The sequence below is a fragment of the Gossypium arboreum genome, chromosome 6, assembly GCF_025698485.1.
Source record: "Gossypium arboreum isolate Shixiya-1 chromosome 6, ASM2569848v2, whole genome shotgun sequence".
Lineage (NCBI taxonomy): Eukaryota > Viridiplantae > Streptophyta > Magnoliopsida > Malvales > Malvaceae > Gossypium > Gossypium arboreum.
The window spans coordinates 140,328,226-140,352,102 of record NC_069075.1 but is presented as its reverse complement, the minus strand read 5'-3'; the positions used below and the strand labels follow the sequence as shown (position 1 = coordinate 140,352,102).

The window sequence follows — 23,877 nt, the reverse complement described above, 5'->3', positions numbered from 1 at the left end:
CCTTTAATAAAAAACAAAAAAAGCCCCATAACCCGGAATAAACCGCTCGAGCACGGTTCATGAAACAATACAATAGAAGCCTAGTCCCTAAAAATTCAGAAGAAACTGTTTTGTTTTCAATTTCTTCTATATTCAATCCTACTTGTCCTCGAAGCTGTCAGTAAATCAATTTTTGGTTTTGGGTTTTTGCTTCTTGATTAATCGGTGAGTTCTTTTCGTTCTTCAATCACTTAATGCATCGTTTTGTTTTTTATTAATGTTTAACGTTATATTGAAGTCATTGTTAAAGATTGTTTCTTTGGTTAAGTCTTTGAATGAGAGATACATGGATTTTAAGTTTTGAATTCAGTGTTAAAGTGTCTCAAAGCTTGAATTCCCAGTTATTTTAGTTTTCTTCAACTTTATTGGAGTTAACTATTTAGCCCTAGAATAGGAGTGTAATTCATGGATTAGAAAGCGATGAACTTTTTTTTCTGCCATTGATGTAGGGTGTTGGAGATTCATACTAATTTACATGTGATTTAAGTGTTTAGAAAAATGGTTAATTGTTAAGGGTTAGAATGGGATTTATATGATAGTCCTATTTATTCAGTAGTAATGCCATATTCATATGTTGATTTTAGTCAATTGGGTTTAGGGTTTATCTATGATAACATCTTATTTATTCAGTCAAATAGACACACAATTATTATAACAGTTCAACAAATTTATATTATACTATAGTGATTTTTGTTTCTGGTTTGCTATAGGCCCACAGCTATGGATGCACCACATTGTGTTATCAATGTTTATAATTTAGATACGTATAAGGGTGTCTTAAAGTTTTTAAATGAAGAAATTCCTTCCAACTTTTCTTCCTTATGAAGATGAGACAGCAGCTCTTAGAATGTACAAGTTCTTAGTTAAGTATGCCAATGATGATGACTTACTCAGGTGTCATCAAATCATATATCATGAAAAGAAATGGCTGCTTGCGTTTGAAGATTGTTTAAATGTAATGGAATTTTTTGACAAACAGAAGAGTAATTGGGAACGTAGGCGTTCACAGAGGAGTAGGGCTAGCTGGTTTAGTTATATTAGGAGAGATTTTGTAGAGATATTTCAAGATGCTGCCTGTATTTGGGTTAGAAAAGCAGGTAGAAGTAGCTGTCAAAGCATTTATACGGAAAACCCAATTAAATGTTTGTTTATTACGAGGAAGTGTTCTGAATGTCGGGTAAAAGTTTTACCCAATTTAGATGGACCGAAGAGCAAGATGAATGATGATATTGAAGAGCTTAAAAAATTGATGGACGTCATCATAAATTACCCGTTCGGATCAGATAAGCCAGATTATGATCGTTTCAATTTGTCTCCTGAACTGAGATGTTTTCTTCATTATCTCAATTCTGAATTTTTGTAAGTTGATTGATCTTTCGTATTTTTATTTTAATTTCATAGTTTTTTTAGGTTTACTTACATGTTTATGTCCACATTGACAGGGAAAACGTGAGCCCTAGGTGCTTACTTGATTCGCCTTTTATTTGGGGGGACGCTGATAAGTATCGGTTTCTTATCAGTCTGGATTATCTCCTAAAGAGCGAAGTATTTAAGCTTGAATCTTGTAATGATGCTTTAACTACGTTTGCAAGTACTAATTTGATTCACTGGGTACGTGCTTTGTATAACAAACGGGTGCTGTATAAAGTATATTACCATAGTCAAATGAGTTACAATGTCTCGAGGACTGCTGCTGTTGTACGATTCTGCTCAAATGTTTTCTGGCATTACAATAATTATGCAATTGAATGCGGGGAAAGAAAAGTAAGATTTCGATATTTCTGATAATATTCTATTTAGTTTTGTTTCAAAATTCTACTTAAATTGTTTTTTTTTGTAGATTGGCAAGATTAGGATCGTGAGAAAGTTGAGCGAGGCCCTGCCAAATTTATTTATCGATCTATTTGACTGTTGTATCAAGTATGCATGCAACTTGGAAGATTTGCATCAACCCGAAATGCGTGAAGCACTGTAAGGAATATATAAATTTTTTATAATTATTGTAAATTTATTTTTGTAATTCATATTAAATGAATAATGTTATATTAATGTTTTGACATAGGAAACGAGTTTTTCGCAAACCTTTGACTTCTGAATACCGATACTGACACATAGACAAAGCAGAGAAAAGTAAGTTAAAACTACAAAAAGAACAAGTTTTAAAGATGCCTCAATATTGTGTAAGCTCATATATAGTGTGCATGTACAATTTCACATTTATGGTTCAAGGTGTTATCATGTTGTATGCATATGCAGTGCATGATGATGTTGTGGAAGCATTTCTATTTATGTTCTCACTGTTAGGTAGACCGATTTAGAAGAATTCAGCTTTTTCTTCTGTTCCTTGTCCTTTTTTTTTTTTTTTTTCAGATTCTCAATGTATAGTACGAAGATATGAAAGTAGGGGTGAATTCTGGCCTATTGTTTGTTTTGTTTTTGTATGAATTTTGTCAGTATATATGACTGGCTTCTTGTTTGTTTTGTTTTTTTAAGTTTTGGTTTATACCCAAATCGCAAATATGTTTTATTGTGTCTAAGTGCATAATAAAATCATGTTGGAGCCTTTGTATGAATTTAATTTGTAGTGTAATGTTAGTTGCTTTGGATTAGTGGCAGTTTCCTGTCATGTTTGTCATGTTATTGATGTAATTTCTGTTTATGTAGATCTCTGGTGCTGCACATTTTTTTTTTTTTGGAAGTCTTTCAATCAGTTAGGGTCTTCTTTTCATAATGCTGTTATTGTTTTCTCACTTTTACATTTAAACAAAAGATTTTGATATTTACTTCTGATAGCATGTTTATTTTGTATATTTTACGTGTACAAATCAATTTATTCTTGAACTAATTCCTGTTAATTGGTGAATTTTATGTTTAAATCTTGTCAGGAACGAAATTCGGATGCAGGAATTCAAAGAGAAGTAGAGAAGGATTAAATTGGAGCATGAGCAAAAGAAGAGGGGTCGAATTAGAAATTTAGAGATATTTAAGGGTTGATTAGGTTTTTGATTTTTTAAAAATTATATTTAGAAAAGAAAATCTAATATTTTATTTCATGTAAATAGTGGGTAGGTGGTTTAGCCTAATTTTAGTATAGGGTGTATGGTGGACTTAGAAAAATACACTTCGAATACTTGAAAATTCAATGTGGGCTTGGTAGATTAGCATACCTAGCTCTCCAAGTGGTTTAGTTTTCCTAATCATCTCCCAGTTGTAGGTAGAGTGGTTGCTTCTCAACTTAGCCTTCCCACAAGAATATCTGGATTTATTTCAATCTATGTTTTGAATGCGGTAATTACAAATTTTGGATTGGATTCCTTTGAATTTTAAATGTTTTCAATTTGATACTTAAGTTTTGTTTTATCTCAATTAAGTACTTAATTTTGATGTTTAATTTGATAGAAATTTCTTACTCTAAATATTGAAATCAGACTTCAGTACTTAATGGTGAAAACAATCTTTTACCATTTTCAGCACCGAAACCAGATTTAGATACTTGCAAAATCCAACATTAAATGTATACAATTGGTAAAAACGAATCAAGATGCTCTTTGCGATTTGTATAAAATAATATAAGCCAAAATTTCACGATTAAGCTAAGGAGAAAACGAGTCTCCAATCTTCAATCAGCGAACACAACAGTGCTAAACCAAATTCTACAAACCCTTCACGGTCTAACTGTTCAAATCATCTTCAACCCTCATACCTTACCATCACCATAGCCATTAACCCATTACTTTACGAAAACCAACACACCCACATTACTATCATTTTCTGAAGCTCTACCCATTATTAAACCCATCACCATTGCCCTCAACTTCCATCACCAAATACCAGCACCACCACTCTGCTCGCTCCGTTTGTGGCGGCGCTCAATTTCTGTTTTGCTAGTAGGATGAACCAGAGAAAAAAAAAAGAGCCTTTTCAGTTAAGCCCAGCAGCAACATTACTTTGGGCTTTGGTATAATCTCTCCCTCCCTCATTTATTTTTCCAGCTCAATATTTAACATGGACTTTGTTTGGAATAATTGAATTAAATATGTCTCATTGATTTGCGTTTTCAGATGGCTGCATCTTTTTGTCTCGTTTCTACTTCTAATAGTCTGGGAATAGTGATAGTAAACAACTTGGCGACACCAGTTGACCGGGGTGTTCGACATTTGTTTCGTTTCCGTAAAATTGTTTGTAGACCTCAATGATCAACGACAAAGTCTGATCACAGAATAAGCTCGAGTGCAAAATACTGTTGAAACGGCTGAAAGGTATACTCAAACTCAAGTAATCGAGAAATATGTAGAAGATTGGCTGACCGATGCAACGAATGTCTTGAAAAATTTGGAGACTTTGGAATGTAGAGTAGAAGAAAATAAAAAATGTTTACGTTGCTTTCCTAATTTATGGTGGCAATATAGTAAGGCTATAGAGGATGAGGTACTATCCAGCAAGAGGCATATCAATTGGTCTAAATTTGAAAAAATGGGGCATCGTGTCCAGACTCCTATTATAGAATTCTTAGCATCTAAGCATATAGTACCTTCTAAATCTGTGTGTTGCTTTTGATGAGATAAAAGAAGGCATTGAAGGATAATAAAGTGCAAAAGATCGGAGGATGATGTTATGTAATACATACATACATACATACAGAGAAAACAAAGCCATTGGAAGCTATGCAATGATTTCATATACATGCTGTGTGTTGCCATAAAGCAGTTTATAGTGATTTAAATTCCTTAGGTCCTTACAAGAGAAGAAAACGGAAAGAGAGAATCTACAAGCCACTAATCAGCAAAATTTAATCAAAAGAGAAAAAGCTTTAAGTTGTTATGATTCTACCTCTTCTGATTGGTTCTCTGTGACATTTGATGCTTCTCTGGTCTTTGTTGAAAACTTGTAAGGATCTATTAAGCAAGGGTCTGTCTAAATCAACAATTGAACAACCTCATTCATTGTCGGATGTCAAGATGTAGTCTTACATGTACAACACATTGCAATTCTAAGAACTTGAATCATATCATCCTTAAATGACCCCAACAAGTTCTTGTCTATGACCTCCATTACCCCTTCCTTTGTATCCAGCTTTGTTGTAACCCAATATACAATGTTCTTATACTCTCCGAAATCGGCATCCACTGGTTTCTTCCCTGTTATTAGTTCCATCAACACCACCCCGAAACTATAAACATCGCACTTCGTTGTCGCTTTATTCGAATATGCATATTCTGTCATAAGCAACAATCACATTAAGTTCAACAACAACAAAAAGAAAAAAAAAACATTTGAAATAACATGACGTGTCTTACCAGGGGCTAAGTAACCATATGTGCCTGCTATGATTGTAGAGCAATACTTTGGCTATTCCGAAATCGGCAACTTTGGGTTGGTAATTGATATCAAGTAGGATGTTGGTTGATTTGATGTCTCTATGAATGATAGGTGGTAATAGACCATGGTGAAGGTATGCTAAGCCTTGTGCAACCCCAAGTGCGATTTGATGTCGGTTTGGCCAATCTAAATGGAACCATCCTTTATGAAGAGCATCCCAAAGGTTTCCATTCGGCATGTAGTCGTAAACCAATACATGGCAATCGAAGTTCGAAAAGTAGCTATATAGTTTGACCCTGTTTTTATGCCTTATGTTTCCGAGAGTCTCGACCTCGGTGTTCAAGCATTTTTTTATAATCAACTGATCTTCTGAAGTAGAATCTTTTGTTGTTCTGCTCCATAGTTTCTTTACTGCAACAACATCCTATACACAGTGAAACACGCAAGGCAGAACAAACAACAAAGAAAAAACAAAAGAGCAGTAGCAGACAAAAGTAAAAAGAACAAAAAAGAATCTTGTAACTTCCGCTATAAAAGAGGCCATAACAGACCATGTATTTTGAGACACAAGAGAGAAATCAAATACAAAAAAAAGAGAATCGAATATACAAATAGAGAAAAATAATCAGAAATATAAAAAGGTGGGTCTTTTTATTCTTTCATTCTTCTTCTTTATTTTTTTTTACTTGCGTTTTTTTTTAAAAATAAACATAAAATAAGGAAAAAGGGGTCAAAAACTCACCTGACTCCTCGTATTCTGCCGCAGTGAGTGGCCTAGGTCTATCATCTCTGATGAAAGATGATACCTTTAAACTAGGGAAGCCGAAAAAACCCCAAAAAAGCAAGTTTTTTTATTTTTCGGCCATCGTGGGGCGCGACGCCATCGCCTGTAATCAGCGGCCGTCACGGTGGCCCAGCGACCAGAGCCTTCGCCGGAGTTATGCCGGACTGAGAAGGCTTGAGAGAAAATGAGAGGCCATCTTTTTTTTTTTAAGAATAAAAGGAAAATGATTTTTTTTTTGTAAAACTTTAATTTATATAGCCTATGCAAAACCGCGTCGTTTTGGGAGTCAATTTCAAACGCCAAAACGGCGTCATTTTGATATAACCCGATCCGATCAGACTCGAAAGTGGCTAGATCCCATGTTTCCGTGACTAATGGGCTATTTTTACTCCCGGTCCTTCGGATTTTATGGTCTATTGCAATTTAGTCCCATTTCTTTTTTTTTAAATTTTAAATTTACCTATAATTTTAGTTTTATTTCATTGTAGTCCTCTTGAGAATGGCGTCATTTTGGGGATAGGGAGTGATTCCTAATTTAGTCCTCTCTCCTTTGCGCGAATTTTATTTTAGTCCTAATTTCTTTCTTTTTTTCTTTTAAATTTGGCCATTCAATTTTAGTTCATTTTTAATTTAGTCTTTCGACTTGCCAGATGAAATGCTGCGCTTAAGGACAGGGAATATTTCCCGGTTTGGTCCCTACTTTTCATTCGTATGTTGCAATTTAGTCCCATATGTTGTTTTTATCCCGGTTTCTCCCCTAAAATTTTATTTAAGTTTCATTTTAGTCCTTGTTATATAATTTCTGCTCTTCCTAGATTATTATTTTTATATATTTTTATTTTATTTTTTATAGTTTTATTTTATTTAGTTATTTACTTATGTACTTAGTTATTACTTCTTGGTTCTTTAATATTTAAAATTGTCTTTATTTTTCTTTTATCGTATATTCATTTTTCATTTTTCTTTTCTTTTGCCTTTACTGTTATTAGTATTATTTTATTTATTATTATTATTCTATTATCATCGATATATATATTTTACGAATGCTTTTATTGGCACATTTTATTATTAGTGTCATTATTAATTTTATTTTATTTATTTTGTTATTTTACTATTTCTTTTATTATTTTTGGCCTTTCCATGTCATGCATCTCTCATTTTATTTATTTTGGGTTACTATTCATATGATATGATTATTATTATTGTATTATTGTTGTAGTATTCCTTTATTTACTTGCTATTCATTATTCTAATATTTTACCCCACTTAGTCGTTTTGTATTATTGCATTATCATTATACTATACGTTATATTTAAATGTTTATCTATTTTATATTATGCCCGAATAAGATAAATATATCATTTTAAACGTTACAGTTGTTATTATTCAAAAGAGAAAAATTTAAAAAACAAAGGCAAATATTTTGTATTTTGATCATCAATTGCACAGTTCTATACTGGATAAAGTAGTTTAATTTTGTTTATAATTTCAAATATGTTGTTTCTTTGTTCTGTTTCATAGGATTTGAACTTTGAATATGCTAATGTTGTTAGTAAATAGCAGCCTTTAAAGCAAATAATTGTGTTTTAGTAGCAGTTTTAGCATTATCATATTACAATTCTACTTTGAAGTTATGATGACAGACTATGCCTTTACTATTTTTGGAATGGTTGTTTCCCTTTTAAAAACTATGTTTCCATGTGCGCATTTATGGTCTGCTTCTTTTACTAAAAAGTTTTAGTGAAATCACAATATGAACATAGATTAAAAGGATCGAACCACATTAAATAATGTTTATTGTCTTTGTCCATCTCGAATTCACTCACAAATTCATGCTCAGCACAATATATGTGTTATACTATTGATGGAAATTATAAAAAAAAAAAAAAAAGAAGCTAAAAGATATTTCCCAAAAAAGTAAAAAGAGGAAAATAAAATAATTATTTGTGTATTCAATATTATTTTTAAATTAAATTGTCACTTTTATGTGAGTCTCTCCGACAAATAGTCATCAAGAGAAAGATGGGGGAGGTTGAGGCTGAACAAAGACTGGACAATTTTCATTACGGTGTCAACCACCATTAAACCCCACCTTGTTTAGACTCCACAAGGTTACCAAAGTAAAATAAAATATGAGATTGTGTTTTATAATAAAAATAAAAATCAGTTATAATAAAACAAATTGTAAATGATGATGTATTTTATAATATGAAAAACATTAAATATTGAAGCATTGATGAATTGCATGATCTAGTTTATTTCTGGCTTTTCACTTATTTAGAACATATCTTAGTGCTAACTATGATTTGATTAATTAATTCAAATAGTACATTAATTAATCTTAATAATGTACTGCCATCTTACTTATTCTTCTACTTTTCCTACAAATTTGTTAACTAGATTAGAATCAATGAGCACAAATCATTGTTATTCAAGCAATTTTTTAAAAATTTGTGTAAATATCAATTTTATATATCAACTTTGATTTATTGTAATTATACCCATAAAATTTGAATTTATATGTATATATGAAATATCGATTTTAATTCACTTATATATATTTAAAGAAATGTCATATTGGATTAATATAATTATTTGTGAATACAATATATCAATATAAAATTGTGCTAATTCATTAATATTGTTCGTGATTTGTAAAAATTAAATCAAATTAAAATTTATATATAATTTTTAAACATAATGGCGAAATGACAATTCATATTTTTTTAAATTTTTGTGGATTTTTTAACTTTTAATTATTTTAAAATTTTAAAATATTATTAAAGTGACATATAAAATAAATTATGTCATGTCAATATAAAATACGTATTTAATGTCACATGGGTTGCAAAACTAACATTACTAAAAAGTAATTTTTATTTAATAAATAATATATCAATATAAAATAATACTAATTAGATAATATTATTAGTAATTTATAAAATGAAATTTTATATATAAATCAACATAAAATGAATAGCCGAGTTAATTGATTTTTGTTAAAATGAAAATGAAAAAACAAATAAACAGTCCCTATAAATAACCAACAATTCAATACTACATAGAAATAAAATAAAGAAAACAGAGTATCAGTGAGATAGCTAAAGAAAAGGAAAATCACACACAACACTTTGTCTGCTATTAGACACAAACAAGATAGAAGAGAGAGAAACTGTAAAGAAAGAAAACCCAAGAAGAAGAAGAACAAGAGGGTTTCAAGATCTGGTCAGATCAAGTCAAGCTACATAAACCTGTAAGAAACGTACATATATATATATATATATTGTTTGTATCAAAGTTTCTTTGTCTTTTTGTTTTTGTTTTGGGTTTTTGGTTTTAAAATGAGCAATGTGGTTCATATGTTTACCTGGTTTTTCTTGTTGCTGTCTTTTGTAAGGTTTTATGTGAGTGTTTTGCTAAAGAAATGAAGAGTTTTTGGTAAATTTCTGCTTTTCTATTAATCCATCTGGGATACATATATTCTGGGTTTTCTCAGTTTTGTCTTAATGTGTTGGATTTGTGGGAAATCATTTTTTTTTTTACTCTCATAAGTTAAATCTAAAGTTTTTTTTTTCTTTATTGTGTTTATTTTGCTACTAAATGAGAAGCCTTTCTAAAGCTTTTTTTTTCCTAATATGAGTTTATAAATATTTGGGTCATGCAAGATTCTTCTTTAAATTTTTGGGGTCTTTGATTTATTGTTTCTAAATTAAATGAACATTTTTTTTTCCTTTTTAGTCCTCTGCTTGTCCAATCATTTATAAGCTAACTAAACATCTTCATTTTCTGATTTCTTTCAAAAGGAGAGTTTTTGTTTCTTTTTCTTAGATATGTTTTCCTTTTTTTTTTTACTTGTTACAGTTAGATTCATAAATTGCTTAACATTTGTATTTGAAGATACCATTTCATTGGAAATTCCATGAATTAAAGGACGTTTCATAATACAATGTTTGGTCTGCTTCTTTTATGGTTTTGCTTTGCTGTTTTGCTTTTATAGTTTTACTTGTTTCAGTGGGTTTTGTCATTTCTGGTTTATTTTTGCTGTAACCATCTGGCACTTTGAGCTGTGTGCTAAAATACCAGTCTTTGTTTCAGTCCTTGTTTTGCTTTTATGGTTTTACTTGTTTCTGTCCTTGTTTGCAGCTGTTTGCATTTGTTTGGTATCAAGAGAATTGAAGACATGGATCAGTGAAGTGTTTACGTGTGGCTGCTTTGTTCTTTCGATGATTTCTATGAGACACGTATCGATTCAGTTTTTGAGGAGGATGCACGAGTGAGAAACGAAGAGGGAATGCGAGATTTGTGGATACTTGATTACATATGTTACGACGTCTTGGGTGGTTAATCGGTTTGATTATTAGAAGTCTACAAGCGAAGAAGTTACCAGATGCAAAGCCTCACCCGGCTGAAGTACAGCCGGTAGTAATGTTGGATAGTGTCCTGAAGCATGGCCACGGACATATAATACGGACATTTTTTTTCTTTCTTACACAGCATTAACTATTTTTTTTTCTTACATAGCATTAACTATTTCTTCCCCATTTACCACTTTTTTCCCTTCTCATTTACCATCCTTACCTTTGCTCTGTATTTCATTCTCTGCAAAAAAAAAAAAAAAAACCAGCATCATCATCTTCATATAAGTGAATCAGGTATGTTAAAAATCCCATAAGTTATCACGATTAAATGTTAAAGTTCTTTTTATCTGTTTACTAAAGTTCTATTCTTGTATATGGGTTTTTTTTTTCCGTTTCTGATTCAGGCCAAAGTAAAGTCCGGGAGTGTCCTTTTTTGACACTCTTCAAGGCGTGTCCTGTACGTATCCGGCCGTGTCGGACACCAGTACGACACTGGTACGAGGGGATTTTCCCCGTGTCTGTGCTTCCTAGTGTCCAGGAGATTGCAATTTACATCCATAGGTTTCATAACCTTGATCTTTTCCAGCAAGGGTATGGGGCTTCTTTTTTTTTTTTTTTGTTGCATTTTTCTGTTTATTTTCAAGTTTTATACACATGAATTGTCTTCTGGTTCTTGTGTGCTTAGATGGTATCAACTGAAGCTTACTGTTAGATGGGACACTGATGAGTACGCTCCCGTAAGAACACCTGCAAGAGTCGTCCAATACGAAGGTAATTTGGTGAAATTGTTGTTTTTTCTTCTAATGCTTCCACTTCGTCATAAGATTAGAAATCAAGTTATTTTGAACTTATAAACCTTTTGAAATGTAGCTGCATTCTGGCATTTTATATTAAACTAGTCCCTCTAGAGACCTGAATAGGAATCTAGCGTGCAATGTGTGTGCATGAGAGCAAAGTTTATTACCTTCTTGTGGATCTAGTCTATTCATTGGACTGGTGGAAATTGTAGGTTTTGGTTAGTAGATTGTATGAATTTCATGAGGCTTGATAATTTAAGCTTTAAGAATTTAATATATCTGTCGTAACCATTTTTTTGAAAAAAACGGGTATCGACTTGGAGAAGAAAAAAAAAAATGAAAACAGGAGTCGCCACCAATCTTTTTAGGTGTGATCGGATCACCTTAAGTTAATCATTTTAATAAAAGTTAAGATTTACTAAAACGATAATTTTTGGTCTACGAAAATCAAAAATGAGTTCGAGTCGATTCGCATTTGAGGAAGGATTAGCACCTCGACACGCCCAAAATTGGTACCTAGTTGATTAATTAGTGTCTTAGTGTCGAAAATTTGAAAACTTGAAAGAATTTAAAATATGATCCTCTTTGTAAAGAAAATGCTCAAATGTTAAGGACCTTCTCGTCTCACAATATAAAATGTCACATCCAAGAAGTTAGGACACGACATCTTGAATTTTCGAGAACGAGCTTGCCTTTTATATAAAAATTCGTGTATTTCAAAAGGTTATTCAGTTAGTTAAGGTGAACGAGGAAAATCGAAACCCAGTAAGTTAGGGCACGTTTCCTCGAATTTCCAAACACCGAATATTGCCTTTACTTGCAAAAATTTTATTTCGAGGTAACAAAATGCCATACCTAGTAAGTTAGGGCACAACACATCGTATCTCCGAGAATAAGCATTTTTCAAAACTCATGTCGCGATTTAAAAGAGTATTCCGTTATTTAGGTTAAAGGAGAAAAATCGAAACCCAATAAGTTAGGGCACGATTGTCTCGAATTACCAAATACAGAATATTACTTTTATGAAAGAATTATTATTGGGTTGGGATTAGGTTGGGCCAAAATTGGGTTTGGGCTTGTAACTGGATAATAGGCTAGGTTTAATTCGGGTTTGGTTTTATTGGGTCCCGGGCAAAATTTGGGTCTTATAGTTGCCTTCTTTGCTCATTATCGTAACGAGAATGGAGCAAAGACTACAAAAGACCAATTTTGCCGTGGCTCGCCGAGTCTTGAGTTCTTGATCTTCTTTAAAATGGCCTCTTGACGGCTTCAATCGCTTCACCGCAACTCGTGAAGGCGATATCTGCTATCTTTGATCCGCTTCATCAGTAAACACAGAATGTCGATTTGCTATCTTCGATTCGTTCCCTATAAGCAGGGATGCCAACGATGTTTTCAACTTGTTCCTATAAGCACGTGGATGCCAACGATGTTTTCAACTTGTTCCCTATAAACACAGGATGCCATGTCGAAATCTTTGATCCGCTTTCTCGTAAGCACGTGAATGTCGATCTGTTATCTTTGATTTGTTCCCTATAAGCACGTGGATGCAAAATCGATGCTTTCAACTTGTTCCCTATAAGCACGTGGATGCCATGTCGAAATCTTTGATCCGCTTCACGTAAGCACGTGAATGTCGATCCGCTATCTTCGATTTGTTCCCTATAAGCACAGGGATGCCATGCTGAAATCTTTGATCTGCTTCACTGTAAGCACAGGAATGTCAGATCTGCTATTTTCGATTTGTTCCCTATAAGCACATGGATGTCAAATCTGCTGTTTTCAACTTGTTCCCTATAAGCACAGGATGCCATGTCGAAATCTTCGATCCGCTTCATCGTAAGCACGTGAATGTCGATCTGCTATCTTGGTCCTACTTCTCTGCAACTTCAGGGAGATAAGACTTGTTTTGATCTTCTTCCATTGAAACTTCAAGGAGATCTGCTGTGGCTTTTAGCCTCTCCAATGCCATTTCTGGAAGAAGAGGTTTGCTGAAACTTCAAGGAGATCTGTTGTGGCTTTTAGCCGCTCTAACGCCATTTCAGAAGAAAAGATCTTCAAACTTCAAGAAGATCTCATGTGGCTTTTAGTGCTCCAATGCCATTTCGTGGAAAAAGAAATTTGTAATTTTAGCTCATTATCCTACTACTTAGGGGTTTAAGGCCCATCATCTTCGATCTATTTCCCAACCGCTAAGGGTTAAGATCAGAATTCAACCTGTTACCCTCTTGGTTGGGGGTTAAGATTTGTAAATCTTCACTGTTACCCTACTTGCTAAGGGTTTAATGTTTGTAAATTCGACTTGTTACCCTACCGCTTAGGGGTTAAAGCCCATTATTTTTATCTGCTTCCCTACCGCTTGGGGTTAAGATCTGTAAATCTTGACCAGCCACCCTACCGCTAGGGGTTAAGGCTTGTAAATTTGGCTTGTTACCCTACTTGCTTGGGGTTAAAGCCCATCATCTTCGATCTGTTTTCCTCTCGCTTGGGGGTTAAGATCTTCATCTTCGATCTGCTTCCCTACCGCTAGGAGATAAGATCGCAATTGATCTGTTACCCTACCGATTAGGGTTTAAGACCCTTCGTCTTCGATCTGCTTCCCTCTTTGCTAAGGGGTTAAGATCAGAAATCTTGACTGTTACCCTACCGCTTGGGGTTAAGGCTTGTAAATTTGGCTTGTTACCCTCACCGCTTGGGGTTAAAGCCCATCATCTTCGATCTGTTTCCCTCCGCTAGAGGGTTAAGATCTTCATCTTCGATCTGTTTCCCTCTTGCTTAGGAGATGAGATCTGCAATTGATCTGTTACCCTACCGATTAGGGGTTTAAGACCCTTCGTCTTCGATCTGCTTCCCTACCGCTAGGGGTTAAGATCAGAAATCTTCACTGTTACCCTATTGCTTAAGGGCTTAAGGCTTGTGAATTCACCGATTCTAGGGACATCACCGAGAATCGGCCCATATATCTATGCTTATGTCAAATGATTAGGATGCTATGATCGAAATGAATCAAATGCTCCTAACTAGATGTGTTATGAATGTGTCAAATAATTAGGATGCTATGATTGAAATGAATGAAATGCTCTTAACTAGATGTGTTATTATATGAATGTAGAAATGTCATGAGCCCTTTTTAAAAGGCTTAAGGTATCATCGTCGTTGTTCATTAGGACATTATCGCGACGACATTACCGGCATCATGTTCTACCGGTATTCTTGATGAAAAAGTCAAAGAAACAATCACATTTTGCTCGGAAAGCTTGCCCCACTGTAATTTTAGAGTCCCTTCCACTGCACCTTTTAGGACATAAAGTTTGTGCCTCTTCTCGCAATTTCGGAGGAATAACATTTGGTTTCTTCCATCCATTCCGCCGCAACTCAAAGGCATAGTATTTGTATCATCTTCAATCGCTTTGATATGTTACACTATTCTCTCGGGTGTAATGACCGATGTACATGAATGCAAAGTATCATTTCTTTTCTCGAGAATGACCTCTTTTACACTTAGGTTGACATCACTCGTCATTTGTCGAGGTTGTATCACTGATGAAATGTCTTGTCTTTTGGTTCAACCAATAAAGAGTCCAAAGAGATAATATTTCCAACCCTTAAGCTTGGTGAGTTCTAAACAATAGTCCTGTTTCAGGTTTTTGTATTATTTAGAAACTTCCAGAGTAATATGCAAAACTTCTTTTGTGAAAGTGTTATTAGTCCATTAATCATTATTTCAATGCAAAATGCTTGAAAAAGATCAAAACAATGAACAAGAAGGAAATTGATTATGACCATAGCTCGAAATGGATAAATTAATCAAAGATTGCAAATGCAATAAGAATGAAATCAACTCAAAACGAATGATTTAATCAAAGATAGCAATGCAATAAGAAGAAAATTTATTTGGACATATCTTGAGAAGAATCAAAGATAACAAATTCAAAATGGGCAAAATGGAAGCTAGATGCCCCAGATATCGCAGCTTGAGCTTTTCTGTACCAACTTCTTGAGGACCTTTCTGAGTTTAATATGTGTTTAGGGGATCCGGAGTACTTTTTCGATGTCCCAAGATGTAGTATACTTCTTCATTGTTAATTCAGGCATAGCAAGACTAATGTATGCCCCATTTTGATCCAAATTTGAGCTGTCATTTTTGGGTTTTCAACTCGAATCCCTTTTAGTCTCAAGGCTCCATTTGCGGGGTTTCGCCCTGGCCTCTCTTTTTTTTGCTTCTTTTTTTTTTAGAATTTTTGTTTTTTTTTGTTTTCGTGTTTTTGTGTTTTTTTTTTTGGCTTTGCCTTTGCCTTTGCCATATAACTCCTAATCTTTAAACAGACTGTGACCTTTTGACATTGTACAGCTGTGTTAGACATGATTTTCTGGCACTCTTTATTGGCACCCCTTTTTTTGAAATTTGATGACTGTCGACCTAGTGACATTGGCATATGAAACAACTTTTATCCTTTTCTCGGGGTAAACGATGACCCCAAAAACGAATCGGTATTGGTTAGAAGCTTTCAAAGAGATCGCCCATAACCTTCATGCCCCACATGAAGGGCACATGAATTTTCTCTATAAATTTGGCATTTACAACATATTGATGCAATCCTTTCTATGGTGGGCCAGTAGAACCCAAATCTCATGATTAGCCCGCCATCGTAAAACCATTAACATATGTCATTCAAAACCTCGCAACATCCTCCTGTCTTAGTAGCAGTGCGTATCTTGATATAATCATGCAAAAATCTTTAAATTCTAGGAAGTGACTCAATGACGCCTCGCTTTGCCTTTGTGGTAATGCAGATTCGATGTTTGCATCTTTCTCTTGTCATAGGCCTCACTGCTCATCGTTTTTTTGTAAGAGATGATCTGTTTTCATCTTACTCTACCATCTTTAACAAATTAGAGAGTAGTCTACATCTCTATCATCTTCAGAGTGTTGAGATCCCTTTAGGCCCATATTTCGCTCAAAAGGAGACTCGAGTCAATGACAATATATTCACATCATTGATATCTCGAGGACCCGTGAAGGCAGATTCCAAAGAAATAAATGATTCTAAGGATGATTATTTGTATGGTATGATCATGAATGAAGAATAAATGAATATTTGAAATAAATTCCAAATAACAAAAGAATCTAAGAACAATTATTTGTACCGTATGAGATGAAATCAAAGAATATTTGCTCAAAAAGATACATTTTATTGAAATAAAGACTTAGGATACAAGCCTATTTCACAAAAGGGGTTTAATTGCTTCCAGGCTTAAAGCAACAAGCGTGTTTTGAATATTACTCTAGATTAGCTCTAAAAACTACAAGAGGTTCCTCTACAGACTAATCATTCAAAATATTTCCAGGTTTGTAAGGACGAATGCCTCACAAGTTTCTCTACTCAGGATCCGATGCTACTAATCATCTTCTTATTTTTCCATCTTTGACAGAGTCCTTTAATCATTTGCTCTTATCATCGTGATTTGGTAACAGACTCTTTGTACCAGGGGTGTCATCAAACTTCACAATCCCCATCTCGAGGAGTCTTTCAACCGCCTTCTTGAAGGCGATCAGCTTTTCTATTGAATGCCCCGATACTCCCGCATGATAATCACATTGAGCGTTTGAATCATAACATTTGGGGTATGGGGGTTACAACGGCTTTATATAATATGGGGACACCACGTGTGAATCAAATAAATTTTGATATAACTCTTTATATGACATTGGGATTGGCGTAAATTGGAGCTTTTCAAAATTTTGCCTTACACTTAATTCCTGCTTTGTCGAACCTTGTTGCCCCCTCGTAGTCACTTTTGGTTGATTGACAGTTATTGACCTTGAGTGATCTCTATTGTATGAGCTCATACTGTTTACTTCATTCTCCTTTTTCTTTGGAACTGACCTCTTGGTAGTTTTTCCAACTTCAATCTTGCCACCTCTTATGGCATTCTCAATCATCTCGCTTGCCATTACCATATCAGAAAAACTTTTGGTAGTATTCCCAATCATATGGGTGATGAATGGGGCCTTCAAAGTATTAATGAAGAGCATGGTCGTTTTTTCTCCAAAAGAGGTGGTTTGGACTTGCATCGCTATTTCCTCCATCGTTGTGCATCTTGCTGAAACTCTCACTCGGCTTCTTTTCCATATTTTGTAGTGTGATCCTATCTGGCGTCATATCACCACATGGTTATCTTTGTTGCATGAAAGCTCGTGCAAGATCTCTCCATGAACTGATCTTTGCACGCTCAACCGATTGTACCACCTAGCCGCTTGCTCTCATTAGGTCATCTCGAAAACAATGGATCAATAGTTGATCGTTGTTCACATAGCCGATCATCCTTCTACAAAACATTGTTATGTGCGCGTCTGGGCAAGTAGTCCGTTGTACTTTTCAAACTCGCATCTTAAATTTATGAAGAAGCACCAAATCGAACCAAACTTAAGTCTTTGGCATCGATCCTCCGATGATTGCCGTATTTCTAAAACCCTAAACTTCTCATCTAACCACCTGCAACGATCTTCCAATTGTTTCGAGGATTCAGTGGCCATTCTTTCCTTCTCTATTAAATCCAGATCAGGAGTAATAGGGTTGATCGAGCTATCACTCAAATTATTTCCCAATCCAGATGGGAAATTTATAGGGATTCCAGCATCCACTGGCCCATGTTGAGGCCTCACTGTAACAGATGGCCTTCTAAGAGGTGCCTCGGTTTGCAGGGGCACATGAGGTGGGGTAAAACCTGGAGGGTAGGTAAGATCTTCATTATCTTCTCCCGCATTGATCAAAGGGCTTTTCCCTTTTTCTAATCCGCCAGCCAATAAACGAGTTAATTGATCTATCATGCTTTTCTAGGACTCCAACATATGGTCCCTCATATCTTGCTGTATCTTAGCCAGTTGCTCTTGCATCTGCGCTTGTAATTGTTCTTGCATCTCCCTTTGCATTTGTTCTATCCTTTCTAATCTCTGGTCCATTGCTTTGGTTTTACGGTGGGTATAGTGGCTGTGTTCGGTTGCTTGATTCTCGTTGGTTTCCAGATTAACTGAAATAATTTTGTTTAATCAGGGTTCTTTAGTGAAAGTTTAATGCAAATGTTGCAATGTAATGCAAATGTATGGAATGAATGCAAAAGAAATGAAGATGTTGATCTTGAATTCAATTCCATTAGAATAACTTTTCTAGAAAACATATTTTTTTACATGAAAATAGATTACATATGCGGTATTGCCTTTTATATCCTGTAAACGCCGATCTTTTCTTCATGGTCGAATCTCAGAAATTCTCTAAAAGATGCCTTTACTAGTTCCTTGTCGCTTAATCGAGCCTCGATCTCTTGCTTACTTATTTCCATGATACTCATTAAAAGTGCCATTCTTGAATAATCTTCGTTGGCAATTAAATCAAGTCATGTATTTCTTCGTGGACTTCCTATTTTCTCGTCATGCCTTTGTTGGCTTGAATCTCGCAATTACATCATGTATTCCTCCGTGAACTACCACTTTCTCTCATCGTGTTTACTTGGACTATATTCAAAGGTCGACTATAATTTACTTTATTAAGAAATTCGTTTCCTTATGACAAACTATTCTATTTAGGAATTGAATTTCGAATCAACACATTCTTTTCTTTGATGTAATGTAATGCAAATGCATGAACGCAAAAAAAAAAAAAGAAGCCATTGATTCTAAATTTAATTTCATTAGAACAACTTTTTTAGAAAGCAAATTCTTTTACATAAAACGGACTACATATACGGCTTTTCTCTTGTATTCCAAGTGAAGACACCTATCTTCCTCTTCATATTCGGATCTTGTGGTCGAGTCTGACGAATTCTCCAAGAGATGTCTATATTAACTCCTTTTTTGCTCGATCCAGGCTGCAACTCGTTGCTCACTTATTACTGTGATACTTGTCAGCTCCTTTAAGAAGGTCAAGATGTGACGGCTCTCGAATAATCTTTGTCAGTTTCTGTCTTCAAGCAATGAAGCGAAGTCTTGTATTTCTTCACGGGCTATCAGTCTTCTTTCATATGTTCACTTGGATCATATTTAGACAACCGTATTATAATCCACTTTATCAAAAAAATTGTTTTCTTATGACAAACTGTTCTATTTAGCAATCAAATATAAATCAACGCCTCCTTCCTAGGATAATGTAATGTAATGCAATTATAAACAAAATAAAAATAAAACACGTTAGTGCAGGATAAATAAATAACAAATATAGCAATTCGGGTGACCACTAGGGGTTCGGAGTGGCTCTACCTAGGGTGGGCTCCTAGGTCTCTCTATATGTGGTTTGGTTTTAGAGTAAGGGTACCTGAACCAGCAGATTCCTCGATCCTCACCCATTATAGGCTCATTTGAATCGAGTTCAATTCAGGAGAATACATTTCCCTATGGCTACACGGAGATGAAAATCTCACGAAACCATAGGTACGGATGTATTCAAAGTGATCCACTATCCCGCACGGAGGTGAAAACCTCACGGCGTAGTTTCTCACTCCCACTTAAGGGTGTGACCACAACGGTCATGCAATGCAATGCGAGAAGATATATGCATAAAAACTTGAAACGATTAAAGAAAATAGGAATAAAATGATGAAAACAGTACGAAAAACGGGTGAAACGCAATGAAGTGATCATATATCAAAACCAAATTCTCAATTTTCGAAAAAAGAAAAGTTAATCAACTTGTGGCTTGACTCTCTTATAAAAGTCCCCAGTGGAGTCGTCAAGTCGTCGTAACCATTTTTTGAAAAACTGTATCGACTTGGAGAAGAAAAAAATGAAAACAGAGTCGCTACCAATCTTTTTAGGTGTGATCGGATCACCTTAAGTTAATCATTTTAATAAAAGTTAAGATTTACTAAAACGATAATTTTTGGTCTACGAAAATTAGAAAATGAGTTCGGGAGTCGGTTACGCATGAGGAAGGATTAGCACCCTCGATATGCCCAAAATTGGTACCTAGTTGATTAATTAGTGTCTTAGTGTCGAAAATTTGAAAACTTAAAAGAATTTAAAATACGATCCCTCTTTGTAAAGAAAATGCTCAAATGTTAAGGACCTTCTCGTCTCACAATATAAAATGTCACATCCAGTAAGTTAGGACACGACATCTTGAATTTTCGAGAACGAGCTTGCCTTTTATATAAAAATTCGTGTATTTCAAAAGGTTATTCAGTTAGTTAAGGTGAACGAGGAAAATCGAAACCCAAGAAGTTAGAAACACGTTTCCTCGAATTCCCAAACACCGAATATTGCCTTTACTTGCAAAAATCTTATTTCGAGGTAACAAAATGCCATACCCATAAGTTAGGGCACAACACATCGTATCTCGAGAATAAGCATTTTCAAAACTCATGTCGCGATTTAAAAGAGTATTCCGTTATTTAGGTTAAAGGAGAAAAATCGAAACCCAATAAGTTAGGGCACGATTGTCTCGAATTACCAAATACTGAATATTACTTTATGAAAGAATTATTATTGGGTTGGATATAATGATAATAAGAATAATATTAAAGTAAAGTAAACAATAATACTATATATAAATATATATATATATATATGTATATAATAGAAATACACACTACTATATAATAATAATAAATATAGAAATACAAAAAGCAAATATAATAAAATATTAAATTAAAGTAATAAAAACAATACTATATATAAATATATATATGTATATACATAAAATATACACTAATATATAATAATAATAGTAATAGCAAAAATAATGAAAATATGAGTAATATTAATAATATATTAGAATACAAAAGTAAAGTAATAACAATAGGGTGATAATAATAATAATAATACAAACAATAATACATATATATATATAATAATAGTAGTTAGAAATAAAAATAATAGAAGTAACAATAATGATAGTAATAATATAAATAAATATGAAGATGGCATATATAATATAATAATATAAATAATAATATATACATGAGAAATAATAATAATAATATAAATAATAGTAAAAATAATAAAATGATAAAACAAAACTCTCAACTCTCTTTCTCCTCTTTTCTAAATCCATTTGGTCCCATTTTTGTTTCAGATCATGGACCCCCACAGGTCACATCGATTGCCACAGTACAATGATGGGACCTCAAAAAACCTTTTTCGGTAATGAAAATATGGGTAAGCTTCTTACTTTTATTTTTACTTTCGTATAAAAAACAAAATAAAATTAAAAGGAAAACAATAAACAAACAAAGAACTAAAGATGAGAATAGACAAAAGAAACTTCTTTTGCTTTGATCTTTGATTAATCTCCAAAACTAGCCTTTCCAAGAAACAAAACAACCTTCTTTCCAAAAAACAAAAAACACTTCCAAAAACCAAAAAAACCTCCTCCAAAACAAAGAACAATCATTCTCCAAAAAAACCAAAAACCCACCCCCTAAAACAAAGTCTTGAATGGCTTTTATAGCCAAATTTTACAAGTGGAGTGGTTGGGGTGGTTTAGGTGGCCAAGGGTGGTGGAGTTGGTGGCCAAGGTGGGTGGCCAACAAAGGTGGTGGAGTAGGTGGCCAAGGTTTTTATTTATTTATTTTTTTTTTGTGTTTGGGTTGGGATTAGGTTGGGCCAAAATTGGGTTTGGGCTTGTAACTGGATAATAGGCTAGGTTTAATTCGGGTTTGGTTTTATTGGGTCCCGGGCAAAATTTGGGTTTTACAATATCCATTTCCAATTCTTAATTTAAGTGGTATGGCTTTAATGGAACTTTTTCTTGTGGGTTAAGTGGGTAATAAGAGAAATTCATTGTATTGCTTTAATTAAGCTTCTTGTTATCCTTGATAATCAATATTAATTCACTAATAGTTCGACTATGTGGTTGACGAACCTTTGGATCAAGTGGCTTCTACCGATCTCAAACAGGTCATGCTTGTTAAGGCATTATTAAATGCTCGTGACACATTGCTTATGAGTCGCAAAAACTTAGTGATGCCATTAACCATGCTGTTCATTTGACTGAATTTTTGGCCCAAGCAAACAAGCAAAAAATAAAATCTACATAACCAAATTCTAAGTCCATTTACAGTGTTAAACAGCCCAAAAATCAAAACTACCCAATTACAATAACTAAACTTATCCAAACCCAATACCCAAAACTAGCTCAAATTAGAACTACCCAAACCTAAGCAATTTTCAGCAAAGAAAAGTGGTGATGAACCCTAGTCGTCACCCCACTTTGGCCACCTACGCCACTATCAGTTGTCTGCCACCAGCACACCCACTTGCCTCCGCCACTCTATACCTGCAAAAGAAGACAAAAAAAAGGACAGCAAAGAAAAACACCAAAAAATAAAATTCTTTGTATTTTTTCTTTGGATTTTGGGCTATATAAAAGCCCTATGTTCCTTGTGCCATGGGGGGAGAATCGATTGTATTTTGGAGAGAAGTGATTGTATTAGAGGGGGTTGTATTACAGAGATTTTTGGGAGAAATCAAAAGGAGAAAACAAGTTCAAAAGGTGTTTGTCCTTATTTTTATTTATTTATTTATTATTTTTTTATCTTCTTTCTATTCGTTCTTTTTATCTATTTTACAAATATTTTTAACAAAAAAAACTTGCAAAAAAATATAAAAAGGGAAAGAGGGAAGGAACTTACCGGTGTTCGCTTTTCAATATCGTGGATTTATCGAGAAAGCCACCGCCGAAGATCGGTGGCCTGAAACCGAATGGATTCTTGAGTTCTAGGGTGCTTATTAATTTTTGAAGGTTTTTAGGTCGTTTTAACCCCAAATCTGGGCTCTACTCGAGAAGAGAAGCGAAAAAAGGTCTCGGAAGATTTTTCGACCGCCGTCCACGGTGGCCGGTGATCGGCGTGACGGTTGATGGCTGGTCCGATGACCGGAGGAGGGGAAGGGTTGAGAGAGTTGAGAGCCTTTTCTCTATTTTGAAAAATGAATGTAGGGTGGTAGGGTGATGTTTTAACTCTTTTTTGTTGTTTTTTTTAAAAGTTTTTTTATGATAAAAAAAAAAATAAAGTATGGTTTTAATTAATAATAAAACAAAATAGTATGAGGAAGTAGTTTTAATTAACAATAAAACAAAATAGTATGGGGAAATAGTTTTAATTAACAAAGAAACAAAATAGCATGGGGAGTGTTTTGATTAATAATAAAATAAAGTAGCATGGGGAGTGGAATCACTTTTGCTTGGGACCATGCATGTTACCTTTAATTGGGTAATTTACGCAATTGGTCCCCTCCTTTGTTCTAGCCTTCAATCGGGCCATATTTAAGTTTTTTATATTATTTTAAATTGGCCCTGCAGTCTGTGTGCTATTTCGATTTGCCCCCTTTGCGCGGTATTTTAAGATTTGGGGCATTTTAATTTTAGATCTTGGACATTTATACGCATTAATTTTAGCCCAAAATTCTGTTTCAATAATTTGTTTTACTTGTAAGTTATCTCTTGGATTTTGTTTCTTCTCTCAATTAAGTTTCAGTTATTCTTTTAGAATAAATGTGTTTTTACATATTATTTTGATTTCATACTTTTGTAATTATTATTTTCTCTTTTCTTTTTTTTTCACGTGCATACTGTTTATATGAAATACC

At 34.1% G+C, this 23,877-nt stretch overlaps 1 protein-coding gene and 4 long non-coding RNA genes across 5 annotated transcripts in view; 3 read left to right on the top strand and 2 right to left on the bottom strand.

Annotated features, from left to right (window-relative positions):
- LOC128293851 (uncharacterized) overlaps nucleotides 1-21,715 on the bottom strand; it is a 100,014-nt gene extending 78,299 nt beyond the window's left edge. The window contains exon 1 of the long non-coding RNA XR_008283965.1: nucleotides 21,658-21,715. This is a non-coding gene — a long non-coding RNA (uncharacterized LOC128293851). The remainder of the gene's footprint in view (nucleotides 1-21,657) is intronic.
- LOC108454619 (uncharacterized) lies at nucleotides 46-3,367 on the top strand. Its single transcript, XM_017753141.2, has 6 exons — nucleotides 46-204; nucleotides 750-1,398; nucleotides 1,482-1,803; nucleotides 1,880-2,010; nucleotides 2,102-2,169; nucleotides 2,925-3,367. The coding sequence occupies exons 2-5, from the start codon at nucleotides 830-832 to the stop codon at nucleotides 2,145-2,147; spliced, it is 1,068 nt and encodes a 355-aa protein (XP_017608630.1). The 5' UTR covers nucleotides 46-204; nucleotides 750-829; the 3' UTR covers nucleotides 2,148-2,169; nucleotides 2,925-3,367.
- Nucleotides 4,695-6,223, bottom strand: LOC108456206 (uncharacterized). Its single transcript, XR_001866877.2, has 3 exons — nucleotides 6,101-6,223; nucleotides 5,337-5,769; nucleotides 4,695-5,255 (listed from the first exon to the last, which is right to left on the bottom strand). It is a non-coding gene; the product is annotated as an uncharacterized LOC108456206 (long non-coding RNA).
- LOC128293852 (uncharacterized) lies at nucleotides 5,920-6,340 on the top strand. Its single transcript, XR_008283966.1, has 2 exons — nucleotides 5,920-5,999; nucleotides 6,125-6,340. It is a non-coding gene; the product is annotated as an uncharacterized LOC128293852 (long non-coding RNA).
- On the top strand, nucleotides 9,187-11,551 carry LOC108454053 (uncharacterized). The gene is made up of 4 exons (XR_001866661.2): nucleotides 9,187-9,395; nucleotides 10,286-10,794; nucleotides 10,905-11,091; nucleotides 11,186-11,551. It is a non-coding gene; the product is annotated as an uncharacterized LOC108454053 (long non-coding RNA).
- Nucleotides 21,716-23,877: the final 2,162 nt, after the last annotated feature.

Coding starts and splice junctions, on each gene's coding strand:
- LOC108454619 (XM_017753141.2), top strand. CDS start 830: ATGAAGAAATTCCTTCCAACTTTTCTTCCTTATGAAGATGAGACAGCA. Junction 1,399..1,481: donor TATCTCAATTCTGAATTTTT/GTAAGTTGATTG, acceptor CCACATTGACAG/GGAAAACGTGAGCCCTAGGT. Junction 1,804..1,879: donor TTGAATGCGGGGAAAGAAAA/GTAAGATTTCGA, acceptor TTTTTTTTGTAG/ATTGGCAAGATTAGGATCGT.